Source organism: Choristoneura fumiferana, chromosome 18 (genome assembly GCF_025370935.1).
Source record: "Choristoneura fumiferana chromosome 18, NRCan_CFum_1, whole genome shotgun sequence".
NCBI classification, from domain to species: domain Eukaryota; kingdom Metazoa; phylum Arthropoda; class Insecta; order Lepidoptera; family Tortricidae; genus Choristoneura; species Choristoneura fumiferana.
Genome location: NC_133489.1, coordinates 20,160,696 through 20,175,492, shown reverse-complemented (window position 1 = coordinate 20,175,492; position 14,797 = coordinate 20,160,696). Strand labels below are relative to the sequence as shown.

General features: G+C 38.4%; 3 protein-coding genes across 3 annotated transcripts in view; 1 reads left to right on the top strand and 2 right to left on the bottom strand.

Moving 5' to 3' along the window:
- Nucleotides 1–14,797, top strand: part of LOC141437833 (uncharacterized) — a 75,466-nt gene that overhangs the window by 34,239 nt on the left and 26,430 nt on the right. The gene's annotated exons all lie outside the window — the stretch shown is intronic.
- Chrac-16 (chromatin accessibility complex protein 1) lies at nt 10,320–11,010 on the bottom strand. The gene is made up of 2 exons (XM_074101719.1): nt 10,784–11,010; nt 10,320–10,691 (listed from the first exon to the last, which is right to left on the bottom strand). Exons 1-2 carry the CDS (start codon nt 10,907–10,909, stop codon nt 10,434–10,436), a joined length of 384 nt encoding a protein of 127 aa, XP_073957820.1. The 5' UTR covers nt 10,910–11,010; the 3' UTR covers nt 10,320–10,433.
- On the bottom strand, nt 13,180–14,141 carry LOC141437654 (arginine kinase-like). Its single transcript, XM_074101107.1, has one exon. The coding sequence runs from the start codon at nt 14,046–14,048 to the stop codon at nt 13,368–13,370; it is 681 nt and encodes a 226-aa protein (XP_073957208.1). The 5' UTR covers nt 14,049–14,141; the 3' UTR covers nt 13,180–13,367.

The following is a 14,797-nucleotide window of genomic DNA, read 5'->3' as shown; positions in this document are numbered from 1 at the left end:
TTGTTATGCATAATGATCACCAGTTTAACTACGCTAGAGCGTCATCGTATTGTTTGTTGATTAATTATTTATTTTAGTTTTTGTTCGCAAAAATCATTAGTAAAGTTTTTCGTTGCTCAACTTTTGTCAACGTACAGTCAGTGCCCTCTCTTCTATACAACTAGTATGAAAAAGTGGATAAGTACATAAGTTAGGGAACCGATCGTACATTCCCACAATGTGTTTGAAATTTTGAATTTTGAAATTTGAATCGAATATTCAAACACATTGTGGGAATGTAAGATCGGTTCCCTAACTTATGTACTTATATATATAAGAATACTATTTCAAAATACAAAGAACCTACTTTTATTAAGTGTAAACGTGGGATGCGACGATTAATAAGCAGTCCTAAGGCGTGATAAGACAGGCTCTAACACAGATATGGATAGACCTAGGATAGGATCTAGGATAGATAGGTGTATCTATATCTGTGGGCTCCACTGTACCTGTTTTCTGTATCGCTTACTACTTCTGGTGTACAAAAAGAGTCATTGTATTGTAATATATTGTACTTTTGTGTGGCATATAGCGATAACAAATATATTTTTTTGGTAATATCGGTTTCCTTATTTTACCTACTTCATTAAAAAAAAACCGTTACATTGTGTGTGTATCAAGCATGCATGCTCATCATTGCAATGATTATTATCTGCGTTAAATTTATAATTCAGTATAATAGTATGATACGCACCTTAATTTGTACCATGCAATCCAAATCAGACACAGACCAGAATAATTTGTACTATTTTGCTGTAGATCGTCATTTTCGTAACAGAAAACAATTTAAAAACTCCACAACACCAACTTATCACAACAACATAAACAGACTTTAAATTCGGCGCCGAAGAAATTCGATTTTCGAAACAGTTTTGCCGCGCTCGGTGCGTTCGGATTCGCTGTCCGTGATCAAATGCACGCGCTGTTTTGTTGTGGCCGCGCGGTTTACGTAAAACCTTGATTTTAATTCGAAGTAAACACTCAGTATAATTTTTAGCACTGCATTTCATTGAGAAGAATAAAAGCTAAATTAAGGTACCTAATCTAATTAAAGCTAAGTCTTTTGATTGGTTTGACACGTTTATTTGCAATGCCTAATTCAAAGTGCATTAATATTACGTAAAGCATCTAAGCGTGAAATTGTAGGATAAAAACTACTTATGATGCACAGTCAGTCCACAGAAGGTGACCATTTTTGCACCTTATCACATTCACACTCTGTCTCTTTCTGTCTTCTAAAAAGCGTACATTCCACCCTCTGACACTCTTTATAGGGTTCCGTAGCCAAATTAGCAAACACGGAACCCTTATAGTTTCGCCATGTGTGTCTGTCTGTCCGTCCGTCCGCGGCTTTGCTCAGAGACTATCAATGCTAGAAAGCTGTAATTTTTTCACGGATATATATGAAAACTATGCCGACAAAATGGTTAGTAATATTTTATTTAGGGTACCTCCATAGACGTAAAGTGGGGTGTTTTTATTCTGATCCAACCCTATAGTGTAGGGTATCGTTGGATAGGTCTTTTAAAACCATTAGGGGTTGCTAAGACGATTTTTTCAGTGATTTGTGTGCGAAATATTCAACTTTAAAGTTTTATTTTTATTCGACTGGATGGCAAACGAGCAAGTGGATCTCCTGATGGTAAGAGATCACCACCGCCCATAAACATCTGCAACGCCAAAACTGCAAATTTTCATGAAAATCGAGCGTCCCCCCCCCTCTAAAATCTAAACCGGTGGGGGGAAAAAATGGTAGTAAGTAGGTATATCAAACTTTCAAGGAAAACTATAACGGCTAAGTTTGCTTGAGAATCATTAGCAGTTAAAAGTAAATAGCAGCCTAAGGTATAAAAAATTTACCTAAACTTGGAAGATTCCGTATAAAATACGGAATCATTAGAAAATATTACCTAAGTATTTTTTCGTAATGGCTACGGACCCCTATTTTGGGCGTGTCCGACACGCTCTTGGCCGGTTTTATATCTGGCCAGAGTGGCCAGTATCTTTTAGACTATCTTATTGCCAACTTAAGGCCATAGGTATAGGATGTGCTATGATCATTACATTAGTGAGTTACTTAGATAGGTACTTGGGCAACTTATAGCGATATATTTGCTTCTCTGTTTGAATCCATTACAAAGGCACCAGAAGACAGTTGACGAAATTTTCAACCTTTTAATAGCCTATTTATTTTCTTAAGAAAACAACGTTTCATAACCAAATACGCAATGCCATTTCGGTAAACCACTGAGTTATTTTTAGGCACGCTTAATTTTGAAGCAGTTGCTGTACCTACTTGACGTAATATACTTAATTTTGTGGTCAAGTGGGTTTTTTAACTAAGAGGTAAATTTTATTAGTAGTTGGCCCTTTACTGAAAGCAATTAATAATATATAGCATAATAAATATTTCGCTTTAGGGCTGTCGTCTAATTGTAATTTATTCATCTAAAAAGACTAGGAAATTGAGCATCTAAATTGAATGAAACGATATGAGACCTACCTACACACACACCCTTTTTTAATCCGCTGTGCAAAACCGTACCGTTGTTATTATAGGTAGGTAATATCGATTTCAAAAGTTTATGGCAAAATTATCTCCAAAACTTTATTGAAATTAGAACATACAATATATAATAATAGTAATAATGCTTTAACTATTAGACTATGTAAAAAAAAAAATTAAATTGAATCTAGAAAAGGCCTGCGTAGCATTGTACTCAAAGGGCCGGCAGCGTTTCCTCGTTGAAAAAGCAACGACAAAGATTTATAAGTAGTAGCTGGTGGCCCTTTGGTTCGAAATTAGGTATCAATTTTGCCATTCCAAAAATTGAACCGACTACAAAAAACTATGAAAATATTTTTCTACCAGTCTACCAGTCGGTACCTCGCTCGGCACGAGCCAGCAGGAGTAGACCTATAGTCATGCACCTCACCTACATTATACTATATATTGGGCTTTAATCACTCCTCAAAATACGTCTCAATCGCGTTCGCGTTAAAATCTCAATTTGTATGGAATCACGAACATCGCAAACGTTCCGCTAGAAGCGCTGTTGTGTTTTTGTAACCGACAACTTACACTAAGGGTACTGGTGCTTCACCACCCCTACCATATCACCATATGCATTACGACGAGCATAAATTGCTTAGCAAGTGACACATAAAAGAGGCCAGAAAACCAGATACACATCACTTTTCTGTCCGTCCATCCATCCGTCCTAGATCCGTCCGCAGGTATCAAGCTGTCATCTATATCTTTATAGGTTAGATAAATGACAATGTAAATGCAAGTAATGTCAATAAAAATACAGTCAGCAAAAAAAGGTTGTATTAAAAATGAAATTTTTAACAGAAACTTGTTTGGAACAATCACCTCAACACCCCTTGTTCTACACTCTGACCCCAGTTCGTTTCCAATGTGTGACAAGGTCAATTGAAACCACAAATCAAGTCTAAATACACTTCGCTACTCAAGGATTGGTCTCCGGTTACAGAATATAGCTGTAACAAATACCGCTCGGGGCTCGGACAGGTCGGTATTACGTTAAACAGGACCGGCTATTACGCTATTTACGTAACGCCGAGTTGAGAAAGTAAGTACACTAAGGAGTTAAGCTGAGATTATTGGTTGGTGTGATGAACTAATTTTAATTTTGTTAGCCAACATAAAGCATAGGTACAAGGTGATATCTAAATGGGTCAGAATGAAGAAGTTAGAAACTGTGTTTGAGAGATAGCGACATCTGTTCTTAGAAACAAAAAACGCCCGAATAAAAACGCCGCCAAATAAGACAACTAAAAAGTAAAAAACGCCCGCTTAGATAAAAAAAATATTACTAGGTACTTATACTAAATTAACTTAGGTTATTTTTGCGGGAAATCAGCATGGTCCTAGTCCCCGCGGTATAGGGATAAACGAATTATTCGCAGATGAAGTCGCGGGCAACAACTAGGTAGTGCATAATTATTATTTTTTTTACTCTTTAGTTGTCTTTTTTGGCGGCGTTGTTTTTTCGGGCGTTTTTTTTTATTTTTGCTGGAGTTTTATTGTCGGGGTTTTAAAAAAAAATCAATTTAAGTTTTTTTATTTCATGTTTTTAAACCTTGGAATATCATTTTTTTTTAAGTATACTAGTGTGTTGGATATCCTGGCTGCAGCATCAGCTCATCGTGTTGCCACCATTGCATTGTATGTAGAATCAAATACTGATCAGAAGGAATCAAACACGACATATCTGCTATTATTTTTTCAAGAATATACCTACTGGTGTGCTGGATATCCTGGCTGCAGCATCAGCTCGTCGTGTTGCCACCACTGCATTGTATGTAGAATCAATTACTGATCAAAACGAATCCAAACACGACATATTGTGGTATTATTTTTTATAGAGTGTACTAGTGTGCTGGATATCCTGGTTGTAGCATTAGCTCATCCTATTGCCACCATTGCATTGTACGTAGAATCAAATACTGATCGAAACGTATCCAAACACGATATATCTGCTATGGTTTTATCAAGAGTGTACCTACTATAGTGTTCTGGATATCCTGGCTGCAGCATGAGGCCGAGAATCCCATAATCTTGCATAGTTATATAGCATACACGGGCGTTAAAATTTTAGGTCCCAAATATGTTTGAAAGTAAAGTAAATACCCATTATGCGTCTAAGATTCCTACCGCAGTGAACAAAAGAGCTGATGATCTTGAAACGGCTGAAAAAAAAACCGCATTCGAATCGGTCTACCCGTTTAAGAGCTACGGTGCCACAGACAGACACACATAGCGGTCAAACTTATAACGCCCCTCTTTTTGCGTCGAGGTTTAAAAAGGGCATTTTTTTAAACCGTCTTAACCAGGAACAGAACCTGGTTGAAATTCTGTAAAGGTTCAAGGAATTATTGGATTGGGATCATATTTAGCCCCAGAGTGGCGACCACGAACCGGAAGACGAAGCGTTGGCAGGCCTCCCACTAGGTGGACTAACGACATCGTGAGAGTTGCGGGAAACCGGTGGATGCAAGTGGCGAGTGGTCGTTCATTGTGGCGTCTTCCGATTCATAGTAGGTATACCTAGTTAGTGCCATCCACGAAGACGCGTGATTTTGTCAAAATTAGCCATTAATGACATTGTAATAAGAACCACGGCACGCGTCATCGTGAATGACTCTACCTATCAGTGGCGTAGCATCAGATATTTTCGTGGTAAGGCCGAAGCAAAGATCGCTTATAACTTTCGTAAATCATGTAGGTATGCCCTGTTGTCCTATTTTGTAAATATTGGGCAAGCCGATGAGAATAGGGTTCTATGGACGCTTTGCCACTGCTACCTATAGTTCGTAGAATTGATTGCATTAAGATCTAATTTGTTTAACTATATGGGTATCGCCCAACGCTCGAGAAGGTGACCTGGCAGACCTAGACGGCGATGGCGGGATGAACTGGACTACTTCTTGAAGGACTGGCCCTTGTATGCAGGGGACAGAGAGCAGTGGAAGTATTGGGGGGAGGCCTTTGCTTGGACAGAATAGGCTAATAAGAGCCGTAACCGTATTTGTGTTTTTTAGGGTTCCGTACCTCGAAAGGAAAAACGGAACCCTTATAGGATCACTTTGTTGTCCGTCTGTCCAGTTACAGTTTTCAGCGGTCTTCATTCCTTAGTTAATATGCCTAATATAACTAACCTAGTATCATTAGAAACAGGTTGTTACAAAAATGTTGTTCGATATAAAAATGCAAGAACATGACAAATAAAAAGAAAAACAGACGCAATCCGACGATGAAAGTGCAATCACGAAACGGCGGACATTCATGTTGCACGTGTTGCACTTAGCACACCGACGGAAATAAGTGCAATTTATACCCAGGTACTTTATACTTCACCTAGGTCTAGGTGAAGATAGAGTAGTATAAATTGCACTTATTAATGCTAATCTGGTTTGGCTTAGTTTTTTGTACCTACCGACCTATTAATAAGTACAATACAATAAAATACAATAAGAAGGTATCTAAGTATTCAAAAAGTTGAAATAACAAAAAGAGAGACTAATTTTCATAAAAAAGTACCTACAATCCGATTGGTTGTTTTTGTAATTATTATTAATTATAAACATAATAATAAAATAATTAGAGAATATTATGTAATTACTAAGTATTCCTACTTGCCATCCAGTTAAAATATTAACTGCATGACCAAATGAAATTTTCTCAGAAGACGTTGAAAAACTGAAACATCCGTCCAAAGGACCATCATGTAGGTACATAAATTGCTAAACGTTTGCATGGCATGCGTAATTCGCCTTGACTTGGATGCTTCACGTTTTTTTTATCACGCAATATGCACATCGGTACCTACCTAAAAGATGAGGGATTATAAAAGATATAGGTACGCAACGTATGAGTGAGGTCGCAGTGTAGACTCACATTAAGTAGGTAGTTTTTGACTACTTTAGGGCTCCGAAAAATATTTAGTTTAGCATTAGAATTTCAGGGAAAAAGTTTGGAACTACGGCCCAAGCCCTCTCATTCCGAGAGGAGGCCTGTGCCCAGCAGTGGGACGTATATAGGCTAGGATGATGAAAAGTTTGAGAATAACTGTTCTATGCCATGTTTAGGGGCTGTTTCACCATCCATTGATTAGTGTTAACTGACGGTTAAATGTGATGCCGTCTCTATTTGTTTTGTTCGAATAGACGGAGACGACATCACATTTAACACTAATCAATGGATGGTGAAACAGCCCCTTAAGATAATAAATTATCCTACAACGCTTCTTAACATCGTAACGGTCCTATTTGAAGTTGACTTTTTTTTGGGGTTGAGGTTTTTTGTTTTTACTATAATAGGTATAGGTAGTAAACAGTCGCTTCCCGCCATTGTGCAAATGACGTCTACCCAGAAAATGGCTATCGTGTTCAAATATCGTATTCGAGTAAAGATACCTTTGGCAAACTTTAAATGCTTGTGTAAAATTAGTAAGTTCGGGAAGTACCTACTCTCTAAGTCGCTGCACTCTGGCACTGGTCGTGGTCGTTGGTGAGAATCGGTAGTGAACCTTCACGACGACTTTCTTGGGGAACCGCGGAGCTGGAGTCCATAGTTCGTTGGCAAAAAGAGCGCTGCGTCCACTCCCACATTGGGCCCCTCAGTCGACTTTTACTACCCATGGGAAGAGACGATCCGTCCTATTTTACAATCGGGTACAACACAGACCGGGGGCACAGACAATGATGTGCCAAAGGAAACTTTCCAAAATTCGAGAATATTTCACACTTATAAGAAAATTTCGGCAACTTCTTCAATTTTGTATTGGGGTTGAAACTTTCCAGTTTCTTATATTTAAATTTCTTATATTTCTTGTGAAAATTTCCAGAAATTTCCGAGAACTTTTCCAACTTTTCGGAAACTTTCCGCAACTTGCACATCTATAGGCACAGACTAATCCCACTAATATTATTAATGCGAAAGGTTGTAACTGCAATCCTGCAATGTTTGTTTATTACCCTACCTCTTCACGTCTAAACCGCTGGACCGATTAAGATGAAATTCGGTATACAGATAGTTTAAGTCCTGGGGCCATAGTTCCCGCGGGACCCGCGATAAACGAATTCAACGCGGACGGAGTCGCGGGCAACAGGTAGTATGCTCGTTTGCCATCCAGAAGAATAAAACAAAAAGTAAAATATAATCCATCGATCTATTAGATAATACCTACCTAGGGCAGACAGAAGTATTGGTTTTGGCCACCTATGACCGTTTTTAGCCAGTTGACATTTGAAGTAATATATAAAAAGTTATAGTATTAAAACAATATGTTTAGTGAGTTTTGAAGAGTTTATACTGAAACGAATAGAGTTTGTGATGTTTGTTACTAAGTATATAAATTTATTTCAAACGTATATTTAATCAATAAATGACCATAAACAGTACAGTGGCCACAAACGGTACAGCTAGTGTCTCTCTAATTTCAGTGTTATATAATGTTTTGCCAAAAATATGTTTTCAAAAATAATTTATTTACCAACTGTTTCATAAAGGACGAACAATTTTGTTTATCATATCCATTTTTTATCAATTTTCCGGGATAAAAAATAGTGTGCCTCTTTTCATCCAAATGTGTCATTCTAATATTAGTAGGATTTCTGTTAAGGTTTTCACAGTTTCTGGAATGGTTGTGCGTGCGAGTATGATAATAGCGCACTTTAAAATAGCAGATATCAACGCCATCTTTAGTCGATCAGATGAACGTTAGTTCGTTCGTATTGCCGTAAAAGACTTGCAGATGTCGCTTTTTACACGATTTATTTTCTCAATTGATTTTACGCCTAACAGGAAACACAGGAAAATGTAGGTATAGAATATTTGCTCATTTCAATGTTAGAAATAAATCTCTTTTCAACATAATAATGAGACGTTTCACAACTTTGACGTTGCCCGCGTTGAACGAAGTTATGTTATTACATAGTTACGTTCAATGAGAGCTATCGCGTATGAATTCGCCGCTAGAGGCGCTAGTGTAGCGTGAGGTATCCGAAATGTCAAATCTCATAGTTTTTGGGTGAGCTACGCGGGTTTATTATAATTAGAATAATTTTGTGAATATTTTGCATTACCTGAAATTAATTATGGCATACGTTACGGGGCAATGAATGTCAGTGTTTTGAGACAGTTTTGTCTTTCGGAAACTTTTGTCCTTCCTTTTTTTCCGAACAAAACGGTACTACGCAACACTGTGGTTGCTCGATATTTTTATAGTTACGGTTTTAAGGTGTATTAAATATGATTTTAATCTAAACGTTTTCACGCCGTAATAACAGAGTAGACTTTGAAAGCCACACCTAAAAACCTCACGCAACAGTGGCGCCATCTAGAAAGCCAAAAAGCGATAGCCTTCATTACACTACAGTTGATGTAGTTTCGACTCGAAGATCTAGATGGCGCTTTTTATAACTCATACTAAATATTGCTAAAAGCCACTAAAAATAAGTTAAAAATTAAATTTTTAATAAATAAATATCATGGGACACTTGACACCAATTGACCTAGTCCCAAACTAAGCAAAGCTTGTACTATGGATACTAGGCAACGGATAATCATACTTATATACATAAATACATATTAAACATCCAAGACCCGAGAGCAAACATTAGTATTATTCATACAAATATCTGCCCCGGCCGGGGATCAAACCCGGGACCTCAAGCTTCGTAGTCAGGTTCTCTAACCCCTTGGCCATCCGGTCGTCAATACTAACACATAATACAAACTTTTTAGCTGACTGTACTTACTTACATTGTCATCCTACTTACACATGTATACCAAATTTCAAGCCAGTCCAACCACTGGTGCGTGCGAAGTTCCCAATCCGCACTGGGTCCGCGTGGGAACTATGGCCCAAGCCCTCTTGTTCTGAGAGGAGGCCTGTGCCCAGCAGTGGGACGTATATAGGCTAAAACGACCGAAACGACCAACCACTGGAAGAGGGCAAGTTAAATAAAAGCTTGTAAAATAGTCCATTTATTTAAAAGGCATTCCAGATCTTATTTCACTATTCATGTAAAAGTGATTGTAGTTACGTATTTTCATAACATTTCATAAAAAAAAACATTTCTTATAATTTTTGGTAAGCCAGGGGACAGTGGAATAGTGGCGGATACAAAGGTGGTATTCTAAAAACTAGACCAATTAAAAGCTCATTGTCCGGGAAGTAAAAATAACGGATTTTTAGCTATACAATCAGCTTACCAAAATTTCTTAGTTTAATACCAAATGCACATAATTTTACAATAATAGGTGTAGGTTGGTAGCGGTCTAAGCCTGCTCTGGGGTCAGGGCAGCAAAGTTGAATGAGTACAAACATATGCAAAATAGTCAAATACCGTATTATCTTTGTAGAAAACAAAGGTTGCCTTTTGAAATATCAGGTGTGCTCAAAGTCGTGACTGTATAACAGATACTGTTCTTCGGACCAAAACAACAATTCCCAGTTGTGCAATTTTTGCAATATGCTTCAAGTTGTCATTTCATGGCAAAATTTGTACTGCACAAACATAGGATAGCATTTGGTAGTTCTTAGTATTTATAGTACTTCAAGAACCTGGAGTCGAGTTTATAAACTTCTAAGCAAACGTTTTATCAAGACAATATGTTTCTATGCTATTAACAATCATTTTATAAAATTTATGCTCAAAAGTATAAGAAGTCAACTACAAAGATTGACATGGCCAAAGTTTCAAAAAATATGTATACATAACTTTATTGCTTTTACCATAATAAGCATATGGTGTTTTTTTTTTTTTAATTTTTGTGTGATACATATCAATATCTTTGTAGTTGACTGTACAAGGGTATTTCAATGTCACTAAAGTCAATGTTTCACTAGTTTACGTTTTGGTCAGTCCTGGTTATCACTGGAGCTCTCTTCACTTTCCTCGCTGGAGTCCTCACTGGATTCATCCGAGCGCTCGCCTCGAGCAGCTTTCTTCGCCATCAGCTCCTTAAATTGCCGCACAGTTATCTTCCGCGGCATTATTTCCCTGAGGAAGTCTAAATTATCGTCTTCCTGAACGACGTCCGCGATGTGTTTGTACTCTAGCACGTTGGTGCCGCTGTTCTTGTAAGCTCGCTTTGCTAAATCTGTGACGAAGAGTTCCTGGAAATATTTAGGCAAAAATGCATTAAATCGAAGATTTGATCGGAGATTTGTACTTAAAGTAAAATACCGGCAAAACAATGGTATCTTACTGTGACTTTAGTAACTAAATAAAGAGGCTCGGGTCCGACAGCCTCAACATCGGGAGAGCTCTTCATAATCGTTTTCACCCGCGACAGAGGTAAGTGTAAGTCTTTTTCTGCTTTTGGTGTCGACATTATGTTAAATTTGTTAACGATATGCAGTAATATTCAGTAAAATCCAGCCCTTGCTTAGAAGCGCGCTTCACATGCTCTGTAGGGTTACCAGATGAAAAATGCAAAAGTCCGAAGAAAAAGCCTGAGTGATTTCCTTCCTTAAAAAAAAACCAGAGAATTTGTCGCAATTTCAGTTTTTTTTTTAACAATTTTCTTAAAAAAAGTCAACTATTATTATAGATATTGATATTATTGTGATGTCTGGGATCATGTTCACTTCACGTGGGTCACAATTTGACCAAAGTAGATTTTTCTAGCCCTCTTATTCTGAGAGGAGGCCTGGGCCCAGCAGTGGGACGTTTATATGCTGGGATGCTGGAATGATGGAGACTTTTCTAGATTATTTTTGATTTTGTTATTTTGGATATAAAAAATCCTCTATTTTATTGATTCAACAATAATTACATAATTTATTCACAACACAAGATACAAAAATATGATAGGAAACAAAATAAATAAAAAAATTCGTGATTTTTGACATTTTTTTTTATTTTTTTTATTGTATCACTGTTTTTAATAAATTATTATTGTATTATATAGATTATAAATAATAATTTTAAAATTTTCTTTGACATTGTTTGGTTTCTTTTGATTATTTGTGGTTTGATTAATTTGTTATTCTATTTAATTTGACATATTTGTTTTATTTAGTCAGGATTATCTTTAGTTTATTAGGTAATGTGTATAATATAACATTGTAAATTTTCTATTTAATAAATGATTGAAAAACTACATAAATATACCTAACTATAAAAAAAACACCATCTAAGAGGCTCTCCTGCGGCATAGACCCCAACACACTGGCGGCATTACCTCTCCGTACAGTCAGAGAAATTCGCTGGGAGAGGTAAGCGCTAGCTTGGGGTCTCCTGAAAATTGAAAACTCAAAAATCCTGAGATTTCCAAAATCCGGCCGGTATCCTGAGAAGAGACAAAATCCTAAAATCTTAAACTAATCCTGAAATATGGTAACCCTGTACTGATGTCAATGTCAAGTCAATCAACTGTCAATCTGACAGTTGCAGTTCCAAAGTGTATTTCTAGGTTTATTAGCAAAAAAAACGCAATATTGTACTTAATCTGCAAGCATTTAATTAATTTTTGACGTTAATATATTTATAGTACACTTCTGCGGGGGCTTCACAAATTCTATAGTTGGAGTTCAACCTCCCAAACTATTTTTACTGTAGCGACTCCTAGCGCCATCTAGTGCAAAAATATAGAAACTCTCCACCACCACTGCCTACTGTGTCTGGTTGCGTTGCAGTGCAGTGGCAAACTAAGAATTTAGGTGTTACTGATACAGAATAAAATTAGGCTTCCGGCAAATATTTAGTTTTCTGATTGGGTTCCGGTGAGAGCCGCTGGTGGAGGAAGATTTCCATTATAATAACAGATCATAGGTAGTTGATAAAAATGATTATAAAACAACAGCGTGAGTTTACATGAAACTATGGTCTTTATGGTCCCTCCATCAGAAGAATAACATGTCCTTGTATGCATTAGTACTGATTTATAATGATCAAGACGACGGAAGCGTTTAGATGTCTAACAATGAATCACCATCGTTATCTCTTCATACTTATTTTATTCGTTTTCAAATAACACCTATATGTAATGTAGGTATAATAATGTATACAACTAGCTGTTGCCCGCGGCTTCGCCCCCTTTCTAGTCTTTTTTTATATTTGTTACGCGCAAACCTTTCTCTTGACAACGAACACAACACAAAAAAATAATTACTTGTCGGTGCCGTCGTTCGGCAATTAATTTTTATTTATATAGATATAGGTATAATACCTACGTTTGAACGCGCAATTCTTGTATTTACACATTTCTTTAATTCAGGGATTTCGAAAACGGTTCTTATGATTTCAATGAAACTAATTGCCATGTGGGAGTTTTTGGGGGCGAACAATGTAGAATAGCTTAGACTTATGCACGCTCTGCGATGCAAGTTGGTTTAGCGCGCCGTGCCGTACCTCTACAGAGTTCCTATTCATCTCAGCAATGCATCTCAGTGTTCCGCCTACGATCGACGTAAATTAATTTCTTCCAAATAATTCAGCATCTTTCGGCTACAAACTGGACGTCAGAGGGCAGGAGTGCGGCGAGTCTCGGCCACGCAATGAACAGAGAAAACAGAGAGAGAATAGTTTGGCGTTTTGCTGCCCGCTGGCATCCAAGTCGTGGTCTAATAGATGTCAGAACAAGGTAAATAACACAAAAGATTTGGCCTTAACGCTAGCTGTCTTTATTTTCCATTTCCTTATAGAAAATACTTTTACAAACAGTACAGGGGTCTGGCCGCGCGCCCGGGCGCCCGCGCGGGGCTCCGCTGACTAGTGTCGCGCCAACCCGTCCAACGTCCAATGAAAACGATAAAATAATACAAATGAATACTGATAGCGAGATCGGTTTACAGGGACTTCTCGATGTTGATGAGTTCAGCGATGCCGTCGTACATTTCCTTGACGGCATCGTACTCGGTGAGCCCCATGCGGCGCTTGTTGGAGATGTCGTAGACGCCGCCCTCGGCCTCCGTGTGCTCGCCGCGGGTGCCGCGCACCTGCAAGTGGTATTTGGAGGCGACCTCCTCCAGCTTGGCCTTGTCAGCGGCCAGCTTGGGCAGCTTGATGTGCACGGACGCGCGAACGGTCGTGCCCAGGTTGGTCGGGCAGAAAGTCAGGAAAAACCGGACGTCGTTGTGTGCCGAACGGATCCTCTTCTCAATGTCGTTGACGGCATTCACCAGCCTCTTGTAGACCTGCTTCAGGTCGCCGCCCATCTGCATGGAGATGAGACGGAGGTGGTCCTCCTCGTTGCACCACACCAGGAAGGTCTTGTTCTCGTTGTGGTAGATGCCACGACCGGTGGGCCAGAAGCGGCAGGCGTTGGCGGCCTGGAGGAAACGGTCACCCTCCTTGAACAGGAAGTGGTCGTCGATCAGCTGCTGCTGGGTCTCCTTGGACATTCCAGTGAGGGGGTAGAAGGTCCCCTTGAGCTCTCCCTCGAGTCCAGACAGGGTGGAGGCGACTTTGTCTTCCATCTCCTTGTACTGGGCCTCAGTTAGGCAGGGGTTGAAGGGGTAGCCCTCCATGGAGCGGCCGCAACGCACGCGGGTGGAGACGACGAACTCGCCAGCAGGGTCCAAGTTGCCGAGAGTCTCAACATCACCCCAGTTCTTGGCAGGGTGCTTGTCAGTTTTCTTGAATCCATTGTGGTAGTCCTCGATGATGGGGCCGAACAGGTCAGCGAACACTGTGTATGACTCAGCATCAGGCGCATAGATTCCAACACCAGAGTCCAAGTTCTCAACACCTGCAATGAAATTAATGAAAAATCAGTAACTTTCTAATATGTAGCATCTGCACAACTAGAGTAAAATGAGTCAAGAGTCTGACCAGAGTGGTTAATTTTTACAAGCTTGCAAGTATGTTAGCAAAAGACAAATCATGTAAGTTGAATTTCACCCACTTCCAGTCAATGTATTGACCCTAAATTTGGTATGGAGTTTGGATGGCAATGCAAGTACAGTTAGCAAAAAGCTTCTATTAAGGTGGTTTGACTTTCATACTAATTTATTTATCTATTCATGTAGTTACAAATAAAGGACATGTGAAACTGAAATCACATTTATTGTCATTTTTTTGCTCTGTAATTTCAATAAATTAAGTTTATGAAAACTGTTGATTAACACCCTAAGACGATAATTTTATTTACCTAATGAATAGAAAATAAATTTTCTCAGACTTAACTCAAAAGTCCTTAAAAATTAAATCATATCAATTGATCCTAATAAAAATCTCATCTGGATTGTTCAGTTTATCATTCATTATCATTACATTA